Below are 16,326 nucleotides of genomic sequence, written 5' to 3'. Positions count from 1 at the left end.
TCATGAGTCGGCCAAATATAGCACTTATTGGATTTATCATGCACTGTGTCTCTTATTCCTAGGAAATTAACTTTTCTCTTCGTGTTTCAAGTAAACTAAAATTATTATTCCTTTAGTTCCACCTGATAAACATGAGAAGAGACCCAGAAACACGTGTGAGGAGATGAGGAAAGACTGAATAGCTTTAAAAATCTATCCCTAATCATCTTCAACAATGGAATATTTAATTTTACATAAGGTTTTAGTTTGGTTTTTGTCTCCATCAAAAATCAAGTATCTTTGGAAACTACCTAGAATAGAGCAGTTTGGGAATGAAACACCTAAGAAGCTACCACAAGCCTCTAGTGGGGAAGGCCCCAAATTGCATCATTTTATTCATTTGCTCTTAAAAAGAAATCCATAAAATTTATTGCACAAAATAAAACAAGCTTCTGGTGGCATTTATTATGATAGTTATTTTTAATTTTCATTCTGTGTTTTAATAACTACTATGAAATAGCCCACATGCTATTTCTTGCATTCTCAACATACCTGAAAACACCTAATTACAAACTGTGTAATTGAATTATATATGATTCGTGTAATTGAGAATTCATGGGCTATATAAATCATATTTCCCATATAGACCATGATATATAGGCTTTATTAATCTTCAGTCTGCAGAGCAAATACAGACAAAAACCGAGATAATAATGTTTTTAATATTGTTTTGCCTCTATGAAGATAAGGCAAGAAAATAGATTATTTTGAACATGAAATATTTTATAAGTGTGCAATTTCAGTTTGTGAAAAATATAAAATACCAAACCCAGGGAATCTGTTTTAAAGGACTTTGCTCATTCCTACGGGAGTGACAACTTTTCCTCAGAGGGACTCCCACTCCTCAGCCAAGTTCTGAAGATGGTTATACAAAACCCCTAAATGGGGATGTTGGGGTAATTTTTTCACAGTGGCTTTAATTTGGCTTCTTAATAACTTATTAGACAGAGAAGGAAAAGACAGTTATAACTCCAGCTTGTATTATTTAAGTTACTTGTTACCGAAAATCATATCAAACCACAATTTTCATGACAAAAATAAATAAATGAACAAGCACCCTCAATGGTAGGCTTTGTGAATGCCCGAGGTGCATTGCTTCTGATGCCTTTCTAAAGAAAACAAGATGCTGAAATCCTGCCTGGTGCTTTCCTACCTAAAAGACTGATTTCAAATCCAGATCCAAGTCTTCCATTGTATAGAAGGATGTTTCTTTTTTATCAGACTTTTGTATTGACTCCCTATACTCATTAAATGATCTCATGAGAGAACAAGCTGCCCAAGAGTCCACCAAGACAAAACTGAAGCAGAGGGAGATTCGAAGATCTGAAAGGCAATCACAGGAGGAAGGGAGAAGGAGAGATGGATAGAAAAAGGTAGAGGAGGGAAAGAAGGAAGATAGCAGGCAAAACTCAGGAAGAACAAGTTTCACAACTCCACATTTGACAGATTCTGAGAGAGGCACGTTAACCTTTCTCTGAGCTCACCAGCAGCCTGACCTCTCCACCTATCTTCCTTTCTATGTGGCTGCCATTTCTCTTAAGCAAACAAGGGAAATTACCGAGCATGCTCAGTATAGTATGTCACATGCCTTTGCTCTCAGAAACCTTAAAATGTGTTTGTAAATTGCCAAAGAAAGCACAGCAGCATGAAGTATGATAGGAATTTCTAAACCCAGCACAATTTAAATGCAAAAAAATTACTAGTTCTATAAAAGAGGTGCACGTGGATGTGCAATTTTAATTGCATCATTAGACTGGATTCTCTGGATCAACGTCCCAAGGTAAGTACAGTAATTACAATGGGAAAGTATACACAATGCATTTTTCAAGGGGGGCGAAGCACATCTATGGTGTACGCCACACAGAAGCATCACACGTGGTCGAATTTTGAATTATCCCACATTAAAAAGCAGGGTGTTACTTCTCAGAACAAACACACTCCACCATCGGTCTACCCCTTTGTTTGCTATCACAGGAGAATGGGTGTGCATGGGATTCTAGATCCAAAATGTTTAAATCTCCTTCCATGTCTTATTTAGTGGTTAGTTTATTATTTCAGTGCACTGTGTGCACTGTGTGTGTAATGACAATGGTAGTTTAAATGTGATAAAGGACTTTTCTGTACACTAAGTTGTAAAACAAATGTTCAATTTGAAGGTGGAAACAGAGACAATGTTTTTCATCAACAAGCCACAGCAGGGAATTACCTGCGCTATTTACCCTATTTGTCTCTGGCTTCCTAATTCCCAGGGCAAGCAAACCTGAGAGCCAGTCTTCGCAGGGGCCAAGACTTGCAGCACAAGCCTTCCAACATCTGTGGACTCTGGGCCCCGTGGACACCTCCCAGCGGAGACGCACGAGGACGCCCACCCCATCCGACACTCCAAATGGTCCCTATACGTTGGGTCTTCCCACCCTGATTCCTGCCCTTGAATATCAGGCAGATAGACAAACATGTTAAAGGTAACTATATGGATATTCTAGAATGTTTCCATACACATACGGTGAAAATATAGTCAAGGTTCTTACACCGAATCTTGGTAAATTGCTGCTGGTATATTAGACACAAAGTCCTCCCCTGTAATCCTTTTAGAGACCTTGTAACTCGCTGGTCAGGCACTTTCAATGACACTAGTCAAAGAACAGTGAGGAAACTGGAAGTCATACAAATGATATGAATAGCATCCCGGAAGATGCAGAACGTTTCATTACTGGGTCAAACTGGATTAATATGTTGCTTTATTTAGGTTCTCTGTGAAACAGAAAACCACCCACCCTTTTAACTCATGGCTTTTATTACAGTGGGTTCCACTCTTCTCATGGAGAGGAACTCGACTTCCTCTACCACAAACCTCTGCTACAAAAGTGGCAAAAGGAGGAGGAAAATAAAATAGTCTTTAATCAGAGCATCACCTAAAGCAGATGCAAGAGAAAACTTTAAGAACTACACCTATGTTTATAGCAGCAAAACCCTAAATAGGTAAAGCTTAGAGACTAGCATATGTTTAACTGTAAATAAATATTTGTCAAAATGAAAACTTTTAAAGGCATTCCATTACTGAGTATTTCTCACTGACTCTATCCAGGGTGTGACAATACTATAATAGGCTTGCCTTTGGAAGCTACAAAAACATCCATACCCAATGAGTAGCCCCTTTCAAAGTGATCCTCCAAAGGCTAATACTGGATCCAAACTCTACTATTCTTCAGCTAACTTGTGAAACTTTTTGAGATTGTCCTTCCAAATCAGTTAGTCGATGATCCAGTTACCATATCTTTAATAAATAATTTCTTGCTTTATACATATCCTGTTTTATAATCACATTTCTTTATTTAAAAAGTTAAACTAAAATTACATGATTATATACCTTATTCATTGAATTTTGCTGTGAATGTCATTGAGCTGTTATTTCAAATCCAATCTATCAGACAGAGTGAAGGTTTTGTACTATGAAGATTATTTAAAGGAACACACATAAGCAATTCCAGAACTCTAAATGCAGTTTGGGTGAAGCAATCTTGTTGGAATAAGTTTATAGCCCCCGTCATGGACAAAAATGAATGGGCACCAAGCTCAGAAAATTCCTGGTGCCTGGCAATCAACCCCAATTGTATGTTGTCATATTTCATGTGAGATCCATCAGAAAACTTTTAAGTATTTGCCCATTTTAGCACCAGATTACTTTAGTACAAATTTGGCCGATATATATTTTCATTTCCTTGAAACAAAGAGTAAGAAACATCAAATTTTAATTGTTCTCAAAAAAAATTTAAGAAAACCTACACTTTTATATAATTTATATAACATCGTAGCTTGGAATACATGAATTCAATGAAATGTCATCATTAAGTGCTTTTAATAAGGAATTAAATACTTACGCCATGATACCTGAGAGGTGAAACATTTCAGCTGTGATATAGGACAAATAACTGTACAGGAAGACAAACAGGGGCTCAATCACTCGGATGTTATGTGTGAACCGAGTAGTAAAGGCCGCTATAAATCCCAGGAAGATGCCAATCAACACGCCGCCAATCCCCACAACAAAGAAGTTGGCAATCCCAGCAAACACATCAATGGTCTCAATGGTTTTCATCTGGCAGAAAGACTTGAACAAGTTATACAGGACCTGGGGAGAAAGATGACGCATCATTAAGACCCTGTCCAGCTCCCTCATCACCACCGTGGCCACAGAACAATCTACCTGGCCTTCTAAAAAGGTCATTTCTTCTGTGCACCAATGTGGATGGTCAGTGGCAATAATTGTGTATCTGTATATTTTAATATTATATTTCGTAGCTTTAAACAAAAAAGCTTTGATAAAATTGTGTTGCCAGGAAAACTATTGCTAAAAGTTAGGGAGAGGAGACTTCAAAATGATTACACAACTTACTCCTAAAACATCATTTTTTAGATACCATCTAAAAGATTATTTTAAAAGACTTGGTTGCCATCCAACACACCCTGCTTGTATTACTGATGCTTGTCAGTGTTGCTGTGAATTTAGTTACCTTTCAAGGCCCTATTGCAGAGTCACACCATGGAAAGACCCGCCCAGGTACCTTACCTGAACACGTCCTCCTCCCAGGTCACTGCGGTCTTCACTCCAAACCCCTCCTCCTTGCCTCCCCACCCATACATGTATAGTGTGACATGAGACCCGAAGGAATTTTTCTCAAGCAAAGAGGCAGCAACCTGTGTTGTGTGTGTGTGTGTGTGTGTGTGTGAGTGCGCGCACGTGTGCACGCTATAATTGTCAGCCAACTGAAACAGAAAGTGACAGCTTATACCCTCCCCCTTTTCCCCAAAACCAGCAAGTAAAATACAAGTCAAACAGGTGTCTTGCTTCTTTTCATCGAGATATTTACAGCCCAAATCTCCAGGAAAACTCTCTGACAGGATATTGGAGACACAAGGCCTTTTAGAGTACAGGCAGTGCTACACCCTTATTTGTGTTGTGACAAAGTCAAAGTTGAAACCATTTGTCCATGGTTACACAAAATGTCAGAAGTAATACCAGAACCCAGGGCTCCTGACCTTCCGTGTAAGTCTTTCAAGGCTCAGCTGTGGGACAGTGAGTCAGAATCTCCCTGCTAATCAGCAAGTATCCTGGCAAAAAGCCATTTCACTCTTTCCTACATCACCAGTGGTTCTTTATAGCTACCATATTGCAGGTTTCGTGTAATTTTTTCCTCATTTCTACTGGATCATAAACTCTTCTTGTTCAAAAGTCACACCTTATTACAATTTACTTCTTCCGTGTTACCTAGTAGATGACAATAAATGTCTGTTGGTTTTGAAAAAAAAAAAAAAACCCAGTGGATTATTACTTAGTAGTGGGCTTTTTCTTTCTCCCAATTGTTGGTGTAACACACAAGAGCATTTGGTTTCATACCACCAAGAAATGACTTGAGGAAGAGAAGGTAAAAACAACTCACTCGCCTGAGGACTTAAATATCTTGAAGGCATCATCATTTGCCAGAAAAGAAACTGGATTCAAGTGGCAGTCACTCCTTACTTTCAGCCGGGGCCTCTATACACATCTGGTTTCATCAGCATCAACATGCCACAACTGCGTCCTGAGAGAGGATCAGAGATGGACTATCTATACCCCTTGCCTCAAAGCAGCCAAGGTCAAGAGGTGGGGGTCACCTGCTTCCTGAGGAGAGAGACAGATTTTCTGGCCAGCGATCTCTGCACAAACGTCCTCCCACAGCCACTTGGGCACTGCAGTTCTGTCACCTCCCTGCCACCGGCCTGCAGCAGCAAATCACATCTCTCCCTTGCTCTAATGTCCCTTCCAGCTACTGCAAGACTCACTTCCTTTAAATACTGCCTTTCCACTTTCCACTCTTAAGTTTAAAATCTCTGACTGCCAAACTTCAGGAGGGCTCACTGCACCTAGCACGCTTTCTTTTTTTAAACTGCTTTCCAACACCCTTCAGTCTGGGAGAGGGTCCCATCACCGCTCCACAAAACATGCCATACTTATTCATCTCTACCTCTGGTTTCCTTTCTGTGGTTTCTCTTGGTAGAAACCTAGCCCCTAAATCTAGAAAACTTTGTCTTCCATGGACCAGCTGAAGATACTATTCCTTTCAAGAGCTTGCCTGAACTCCTACAGCCCTTGCAAAGTGCCCTTTCCTCTGTTCCCTCCAAAGCAGATGACCTCCCAAACCATTTGGCTTTTGGCCATCTTGTGTTGTCAATGCTGCCTCTTGTCACTCCCCGCAAAAAGTAGAAATTCCTTGTACAAAGAGCCCTCCTTCTTTTCTCTCATCTCTTCTCTCCCCCCCATGCAGCCCACTGATGAGGCCCCCACAGGAAGCTCAGGTACCCATTCCCAAGAAACAAATGGTGTACAGCCATCATTTTTCCAGATCCATCATCCTGGCAACTCAATGCTTCAAGTCTATGAAAGGTCCAGTCTGTTTCTCATATCCCTGCAGGTTTTGCAAAGAGCAGAGCTGAGGTACAGGCACTTCATTCTCAGCACACTGGCCAGAAGCTCCAGTTTGATCATTCTACTGCTTCAGCTGCCAGGACAATGCTACTGGGAAATACCTTAGGTAGAGATGTTACCTTGACAACTAGAAAGCTTTCCATAACCTCTCACTTGTTTTACACTGAACTTGATACCCAGTGAACAGCACAAGATAAAATTCCTTTAGTTACAACTGGCCATAACCCGGTTACTTTATTTCAGTTAAATCCTTTAATTTTTTCACAAGAAAATCTATATAGAAAAGTGCTTTTAGAATTATAATTTATATCTGTATATGTATATGAATCATGTATGTAGGCTACAATTATGTCTCTAGTTGGCCTGTGCAAAGTCGACCTCAACTTGACAACTGTATTTTTAGAAGGCTGAAATGACAGTGATGCCTGTTTACTAAATACTGCGATGGGCTAATTTGACGGCTGAGTACTTTCAAATCTTTCTACTCATTATTGTTATTTTTAAAACACTTATACATCTCAAAAATAGAAATTATCTATTTTAAATGTTGATTTAAAATGCGCGGTAATTCCGTGAAATTGTATAATGCAAAGAGGCAAATAATACATAGTTCTTTATCAGAATAGTTCTGTTCCAGAAAAACAGTTTTCAGGTCACCCTTTTTCTGATGTGAAACATGAAGAATAATCATTTTTGGATACAGAATTTTAAATCTATTCTGCTATTTGCAAGAGTGAAATTAAGTACCAAGCAGTCAGTTTACCCTCCAGCTTCCCGAAGTTAAATTCCACGTCACAGTTTATAACGACCGGGCCCTCAGAGTACGACCCTTGCTTTTTTTCCACAGAGCCAGCTCTCCTTAACCGAGTCTAGTTATGGCAGGTTGAGGAAACATCTTAAGTTTTCTTGGAAAATGTATTAGAATATTCAGTGGTTGCATTAACCTGTTCTAGAAATGATGTTGAAGATTATCATGTGAGTGTAAGGCATTTGATTATGTACTATGGAAATAGTCAAACTCCTCATTTAGGTAACCGATACCTAAACCATCTTGGCCTAATAAGGGAAATTTTCATTTTCCTAAAATATTCATTATAAAGAAAAGCACAAAAATCCTATTGAAAAAGCTTATCTTTATTTTTGACTTATTTCTCTACTTAATTTCAATCTACCATAGTCTTAGACAATAACATAAAGAGTTTGCAATTTATATGCTATCAATTTCTCTGTGCTTTGAGACAGTTTATGATAGTTTTTCTACCCTTCGACCCTTCTAGCTCAATATTGGATTTACTATGATCTGGGAAAGGAGTTAATTGCACTGACCTTTGATTTCATCACCCTCCAGAGTACATTTTTAACATGAATTCTCTCTGTTAATCTCTACCCTTCTATACAACTCATAGTGACTCATCATTTTTACTGTACACAGAATGGTCCATATTTTTTATACCTTTCTCTATTCCATGAGTTCCTTAAACTCTGCTAGAGATAAGACTAGATGAATGAATCCAAGAATCTCTGTAAAAATCTCCACCTCTATTCTTTAAGGGTACCTGGGTAGGAAGCCAAATTATAATTTTTTTATACCATTTTTCTGATTATTCTTTACACCTGATTGGTTCAGTCCATTATTCAACCAATTCAGTGAAAGAAATATCTCGTGATTTATTCTTCAGCATTAGATAGGCAAACCAATGGGCATGTCCCATTATCTTATGGGTTTGGCTTTAAGGGTCCTTGGGCTTTCAGCCCAGCCTAGAGCATATAACCTACTCAGGAAGGCTCTTCCATGTGAAAACATAACAGTTGTTCTGACTTCCAGGCTCTCGCCTTGTAACAACAGCTTCCACACCTAAGATCAGCCATGCCCCATTTCTGCCCTGGCCCCCTTCCTGTATTGAATGGCAGGCCCTCAATTTGGCCCATGGCCTCCTCTGGGTTAGCCCTCCCTTTCTGTCCATAAAACCACATTTGATGGCTTTGTGCCTCTTGGAGAGGAAGCACAGGATGTGCCTCTGGAAAGCCTGGGGCCTTTGCATACTGGAAACAGGAGTTTAGCCAGGTGGTTTCCTGAGACCTGATCCTTGACGACTCTAAGAATGGACCACTTAGGTATGTCAATGAGAAATCCTACAAGAAAAGAACAAGCAATACAAAGGTGGGGAATAACTTTCTGCCACTGACCTGAGTGCTACACTAAAAGGAAAGCAACAGGTTGTTACAATCCCTTTGTAAAGTGTTCTAAGTAGATTCTTAGTGTAAAGTTTACACTAAGTAGATCCAAGAATTCCTCGTTGACGTTTCCACAATCTTCCTTAACAGGGCTGAAATGTATACACCAAACATAAGTCACAAGCAAAACTCAATGCCTTCAGATATTAGAATCCATTATAAAATGTCTTCATTGTTATAGCACTTTCTCAGTTAAAATTTAAGATTGGTGAATTAATGACTAATCACTGTTAATTAATAATGGAATAAATGAGGTGGATTTTATTACTTGAGTTAGCTGTCTTAAAAGAGCCTTCTTAGTAACTATTGTAAAAAATGAAATTTCCTTATCAATAAATTACTTTCCACATTATAATATCCACATAGAGTTAATGGACATTCTTTAAAGTGATACCTTATTCAGTTCGGGGGTCTGAATACAGGTTAACAGAGAATAATGTTGGTTTCTATGTTAACTTTTAAATAAATAAGGGACAGCATTTTAATGATAGGAGCTAATAGAGGGGGTAATATAAGTTACTCAAGTTATTTAAATACACTTTACTTAATCTTTCTCTCAGTTTTCTTATTTGCAAAATGGGAAGAGTATCTATTTTGTAGGTTGTCAGAAAGACCCGAACACAAGGTAGGCATTCCATAAGGTTAATTGCTATCATTCTTTCACCATGACTACTATAGACCATGGCCACTATGAAACTGCATCAGTGGTGCTTCCTGACTGGTTAACCAATGCACGGTCACCCGAGTGAGTTTAACTGGTGGCATAGACCTTTGCAGGCCTGTGGGTGAGGGGAGAGTCATCTTTGCCACTTCTCTCCACCCCTTGCCTGAGCTCAGGAGGCAAGATGAAGGTCAGTTCTGCTAACATGAAGATCGGAACAGCCTCTGAATCTAATTATGTGCCAACTGGTGATAATTCAAAATAATTTGCATTTTCTGAATAAATACCCACTTATGGGAAAATGGTGAGGACCAGAAAAATGCTGGCTGAGCAGCAACAAGGGAGTCAGTTGTGTGATGTGAAATTTATCTAAAATTGTGAAATAATGGATAAACCATCGAGAGAGAGAGAGAGAGAGAGGTGTTTAGCAGGTATTATCTTTTCACTTGTATTATACACATTACATACTGACAGCATTACTTCTCACAAAGAATTCAGAGACCTGAAGTCCTTTACATTCTGATTAGAGACCATCACTTTTGAAAATGCTAAAATGAGAAATCTCAGAGATACACAAGTCACAATCACTGTTACACTCGTCTGGCAATAGCAGAGCCTTGCAAGCAGGGACCATAGTCTGCATGACCCAGTGCAAAATGCAAACGGAGGGCTCACCATATAATAATAAATAAAGATTAAACAACAAATAAAAAAATGTACTAAGAATTTTAAGACAGCGACAAGACAGCATTAAATCCAGTGAGAGGCCCTTTTAGGGTTGTCACTATCAGAAAAGCAGATGCAGATTGGTGGGTGGCCCCCATTTGCTGGAGCGATGCACCATCAACGTGCTACTTACCACTGTCACTGCATCATTCAGCAGAGATTCTCCAAAAACCAGAATGTAGAGTTGCTCATTGACGTGAATGTTCTCAAAGACGGCAAGCACAGCCACAGGGTCCACGGCTGAGATTAAGCTGCCAAAGAGTAGGTTCTGGAGCAGAGTGATGTCACTCAGGCCAAAAGCTTCAATCTGGCAGATAGCAAACAAGGACACCCCAATGCCAATGGAATTCCAAAGTGTCCCGACCACAGCATACCAAAATATGGTGCCAAAGTTCTCAAAAAATGGGCGAGTGGGCATGAAATAGCCTGCGTCAAGCACAATGGGTGGAAGGAGATATAAAAAAAACACGTCCGTCTTCATCGCAGGGGGCGACTTCTCATCGACTCCAAAAATAATCCCCCCTAACAGCAGTCCAACCATTATGAGAAGGCAGCTCTCAGGCACTATCGTGGGCAACTTGTGATAGAGATGGAAGCCTGTTCAGAAAAAAATAAAAACACTAAATTTGTGTTTCAGGAATTATGGAGAAGACAAATTGTTCTCTTTGATGAGACCACTAAGTCCTATTTCAAAATCTCTCCTGTCAGCATAATTGGATACAGACTGGCTTTATAGATTATGATGTAAAAGTCTGATGATCACCTTAAAACTATTCACAAAGTACATTCAGTTACAAACTTAAATTTGAATCAGAAGTAGATTGGCATAGGTACACAATATCCATACAGTACAGATTTTTGTCTAAATTCCAATTAAGTTTTTTGAAATAAGACAATGCAGTTTTATATTTGAAGCAATATTGTGATTTCCATTTTTAGATGTAGCATCTCATGTCATCCTCATAAAAACCCTAAAAAGTAGGTAAGGCAGATATTTTCACCCCTTTTTTAATTTAAGTGGAAATGGAGGCTTGAAGAGATACAGAGTCTTGCCAAAGTGGCCAGATCTGAGGCTAGTTTCTGGGTTACCTCTGTCATCTCTGGTATTGAGAAGAGTTTGACTTATTTAATATGTCGGATTTCAGACTCTTTCATTTGGAATGCTGAATATGTTTAATTTTTCAGATAGCTGCTTATTCAGAGGCAACCAAATCAATTCATTAAAGGTACTTCGGTAACCACTAAACGAAGGATATAAACTCGCCATGATCTCCAATCTCAAAGAGCTTCCAATCAAGGCAAAGGGTGAGATGTGTTTAGGATTTGCTCCAACACAAGGCACCAGGTAACAAAGCCCCAGTCAAGTGCTGTGAGAACAGAGCAGGAAGATACCTGCTACAGATACTGTGGAGAAGGCAGTGCCTGGAAGGGTTTCATGGGAAAACAGATAGCCATGGAATTCATGAGACTATCTCAGGAAGTGAAGAAATGGAGGAAGATACCTATCTCCTAATTGGTGGTGACGCCCAGGGTGGCTTTCATGAAGAGACCATACAAGAGGAAGGCCTGTTGCAGGAAAAGGGGAGGGAGATACGGTCACACCAGCACATGGAGCCATGAGGAACATGAAGGTACCTCGCACATGGGGCTAACTTGACAGGGCTTAAGTGAAGACAGATTTTATTTGCAAGGCGACAACAGCATGTCATCCTGAAGGCACATCATAACATTTTAGAATTAAAGCAACATATGAAAATTATCTGAATCATAAGAAGATAATATCAAAATAACAGCATAAGTCCATAGGAACTTACAATCACAGAGTTTGAATAAGCAAATCCTTAGAGGCCTACAAACCATACTCTAAGTCATCGCGTGAAATAGCTTGTGAACCAAAAATAAAAAAAGTCATCATTATAATTTGGAGCGATTCAAAGAATTAATTTCTAAATAATTAAATGAACATATTTACGTTAGATATTCAAATCATCTCTCCAGCTTTGATTATTTTATTATTCATATTATAGCAGACTCCAATAATTGTTGAGGAATATACATATTCAACTGGTTCAGCAGGTCTTTACCCAGGACCTCCTGCCTATTGACCTCTCTGTTAAACAGAGAAGTTAAAAGAAGAAGTCCACTGAAAACCACACCTTTGTAACCTCTCCTCGCCTGAATTTTGTTTCTGCAAGCAACTTTCCATGTATGATAAGGACGTGCCAAAACAGCCTCCCTGGTTCCCTAGGTTCTGGGAGCAATCAGTTCCTTTCTGGAATGCACCATTCCAAGGCCCAACCTGTGTGCTGGAGGCCCTATCAGCTGCCATCTGACAACTGCCTCTGGCTTAGGGGCCAGCCTCCTACACTCTCTACTTGTGGCTGTGGATAAGTTACTAAAAGGCTGGGGCCCTATTTGCTTACCTGTAAAATAGGGACAGATGCACCCACCACATAAAGAGCTGTAACAATAACTGAGCTGTGGGCTGCACGGCATGGACCACAGTGCTTGCAATGTCACATATGCCCCCAAATTTTGGTTTTCTCCCTCTCTTCTACATGAAAAAGCAAGAGAAAACAGGTCTAGAGAAATGCACAGAAGCCAGCCACAGGATCCTCTGCAGGCAAACTGAAAAGTAGTGGAGGCCTGTTTTTGGTAATTCCTACTTTCTCTTCTTGACTTTTTCCCCTTTTTTGCTGCCACCCAGACTCAGGTAGCCCATGCTCCCATATGTGGGTGCCGTTTCTGTGTTGAAAAGAGTTCCTTATTCCTAAGAATGGACCGTGGGAAACTAGAATGCTGGGATAAGGGAGGAAACAGAGACTCCTGCAATGTCTTGTGTAGACCAATGCAGGCCATGCTCAGGAGACATGAGCGATCGTGACCAGAAGCCCAAGTGATCAGGACACCACCAATGAGAGGCGAGTGAAATGCAGCAACATAAATGCAGGACGCAGTTGGACAGAAGGGCCGCTAGGACACAGGGATGAAGGAGACGTAGGGGGAGCAAGAAAGGGAAAATCAGGTAACAGCAAATAGCAGAAAGGAACAGCAGCAAATGAAGGACATTTATTTAAGAAGTCATGTGTTCATATTTTGAAAAGGCTGTTCTCCTTTCTTTTAGGAATGCTTAAATCTTTCACAATTGGTCTGAGTTACCCTGCCCTGAAACTGGAGAGTAGTTTGAATCTGCCCAGTTGCTCCAGGGACAAGAAGAGGTTAAATGAAGGGCGGTCACAGGAGATCTGAGAAGTGTTTTTCTGGTGACTGGGATAGAGACACTGAATTTCATAAGGCACTTTCTGGGGCATAAAAGGTGTTGGGCATGAGCGTCTATGCTTTTCTGAATGACAAGCATCACACTTATCAGCAAAATAATGAGTCAAAACAAAGCAAAAAAAGCTTCTTAAATTTCAATGTTCATAGAATGAAACAAACAAATAAATGAACATTTACAAATGTTTATGTCTGTATGGCTCTCCTCCACCCCAAGTATTTCTTGAAAAGGAAATGAACTTGAATAAACAGAATTTGCTTTCCCAGGGTCATTATTCCATCTAATATTATTGAAAAATATATCAATTATTAGGACAAAAATCAAATGAAGTTTTTGATGATTTTTACAAGGCTGAACATGAGATACTTCAAGTACCATCTACGGTTTAGTCTGGGGATCAGCTAACTCTTTTTCTGTAAAGGATCAGATGGTAGATATTTTCAGCTTGCAGGCCACACCTCACTCTGCCCTTATACAGAAGGAGCCTGAGGTAACACCTCAATGAATGAGCGTGGCCATGTTCTAATGAAACTTCCTTTATGGGCACAGAAACTAGAATGCAATTTTATTTATCACGGAATATCATTCTTCTCTAGATTTTGTTTAACCATTTAAAATGTCTTAAAAGCCATTCTCAACCCACAGGCCAGGCAGAATCAGGCTGGGGCCATATTTGGCTGTGGTTCACCTACCCCTGGTTTAATTTGTTCTTTGTATGTCCTGCTAACTTCTATTTATAGTGTTTGAAACATTGTGCTTGTGTCATTCACTTTTGACTACTAGTCCATAAAGGTCTGTGGAAATGGACACTTTATGGTTTTTTTTTTTTTTAATTGCAATAGAAATTCACTTTGCAGGAAGGGAAACAGTCTTAGAGGTCTCTTGTACATAATACATAGTTAAGACCTTCCATCTTGGACTGAACCTATTTCAATTCCTCTCTGCATTTAATTTTGAAATTAACTGAGCTGAAAATCTAAAGATATATGTATAACTAAGAGCAATGTAATTAATTCACTACATTTTCTCATTATGCTTAAAATAATCTTTGTCAAATCTGGGAAGAAAGCAAAGTGAGAAAGAACGCAGGAAGTTTCCAGATACCAGGATCCACAAAAGAGTAACAATGTAAAAATGCGAATCAGAGAAATCCACCACCACCACACACAAAAAAAAAAAATCCAGATCTAATTAACAAGTAATGAGAGAAAGGGGGCACTAGCAGAGGTGAATAGTGACAAAGTCCTCTAGGAGAGAGAGCACTAACTCTAGGTGAGGACAAACACAAATTTTCTAATAGATGCTCCATATTCTAAGAGACCTTAAAGAAAAAAAATGACATTTATTAGATCCATAAATATTTGCCAAGCCTGTGTTAAATTAAGTAGGGAACTAAGTTAGTGCTGGCAGTCACTGAAGAGGACTGACCCAGTACTAGCTTCCCGGACTGGTCATTCTTGAAGCAACTCTGGAAACACTGGACTTACAGTAAAGAGTGGTCTAAACCGAGTCGAACTTGTTTGAGTGGGGGGAGGGGGAGAAGGTAAATATTTATGGAATACATTAAACTTGTTTTTAAGTATTTATTTAAAAAAAAATAAAAAAGTTAATTCAGCCTGAAGTGCCAATTTTATGTATCTCAATTCACATAGCAACCAAATATACTTTTTTAAAAACAGAAATACAGTAAGCTATAGACAGAAACAGAGAAAATAAGAGGAAATGCCATTTTGATCAGGCCAACAAGCTGCTATCAACTGCATGATAACTTTAGTGGACAAAGACTGAATAATAGAATTTAATTCAAAAAATAAATGGAATCTAAACTGAGTAAATAAATTTAAAAAGCAAACAAATAAATAATACATAAAATGAATAGAATAAAATTCAATAAATAAAGCAAAATTAACTGATCTATGTCAATAATTTCTTAACTTGTGAATGTAGATTTGTCATAACACTTAGTTCTATGCTGGGACTGAAAAATACATTTAACATTTACTCCATCAAAAATACTGGGACTATGAATATAGAGGTTTTACAAATGTTCTCCTTATGAGGTTTGCAAGGGACTAGCAATAATAAAATAATTGGAAAAAAATGAAAAAATAAATGAAACAGTAAAAACTGGTTGGCATTACTCCAAAGCAGAACTTAAGTTGTATTTAATTTTTACAAATAACAACCCCTTGGAAAGAAAAAGAAAAACATAATGGGTTTAGTTTGTCCATGAAGAACTTTGAAAAGAAGCAAAGAGAACGACACTCTTAATCGGATACTTATTGAATATGTTCCTTGTATATGGCTCTGAGGGACCCAGAATCAGATCATAAATGGACCATGTCTTCACTGAGCTTATATCTGCCTTGGAAAATAAGACCGTAAGTATTTATAGCATGATATGGAAAGTGATATAGCTGTTTTGGCAAATTATCAAACCCAGGGAGGGCATTGTGGGAACCCCAATTTCTGGCTGGTCAGTAAGAAGCACAGGTGGCAATGCAGGACTCACAATTTGCGCCATTGGCAGTCCTGTGAGCCTTAGGCCTTAACTAGTGGGATCTGACGCCAACTCCAAGTAGATAATGTCAGAACAGAATTGCTTGGTGTGGAAAAATCCACATATTAGGCAGCCAGAAGTATTCTATGAGTATAGACAGAAAAACTGTTTGTTTTTTTTTTCTCTCTCGGTGAAACACATGAGTCAAAGATGAATCCAAGGTTTTTGGCTCAAACAACTTGGTATAGAGTGGGATGATTCACTGAGATGAAGAACAACAGGGAGGAAGATTTCAGGGAAGAAAATCAAGATTATAAATGCCAATCAGAATCTCACTGAGCTTAACAAATTGATACTAAGATTTAGTTAGAAGAAATGGCAGACAATGTCTATAAAACATTACGGGAGAGCTATCACTTCTTAAA

The 16,326-nt window shown here is 38.9% G+C and overlaps 1 protein-coding gene across 1 annotated transcript in view; it reads right to left on the bottom strand.

The window, feature by feature from the left end:
• SLC9A2 (solute carrier family 9 member A2) overlaps positions 1-16,326 on the bottom strand; it is an 82,475-nt gene that overhangs the window by 37,601 nt on the left and 28,548 nt on the right. The window contains exons 2-3 of the mRNA XM_011370130.2: positions 10,258-10,721; positions 3,918-4,168 (exon numbers count right to left, since the gene is read on the bottom strand). Of these exons, the coding sequence (XP_011368432.1) occupies positions 3,918-4,168; positions 10,258-10,721 (715 nt within the window). The remainder of the gene's footprint in view (positions 1-3,917; positions 4,169-10,257; positions 10,722-16,326) is intronic.

This window comes from Pteropus vampyrus, unplaced genomic scaffold (assembly GCF_000151845.1).
Source record: "Pteropus vampyrus isolate Shadow unplaced genomic scaffold, Pvam_2.0 Scaffold160, whole genome shotgun sequence".
Lineage (NCBI taxonomy): Eukaryota > Metazoa > Chordata > Mammalia > Chiroptera > Pteropodidae > Pteropus > Pteropus vampyrus.
Note: the sequence above shows the minus strand (reverse complement) of the source record. Positions and strands in the feature narration are given on the sequence as shown.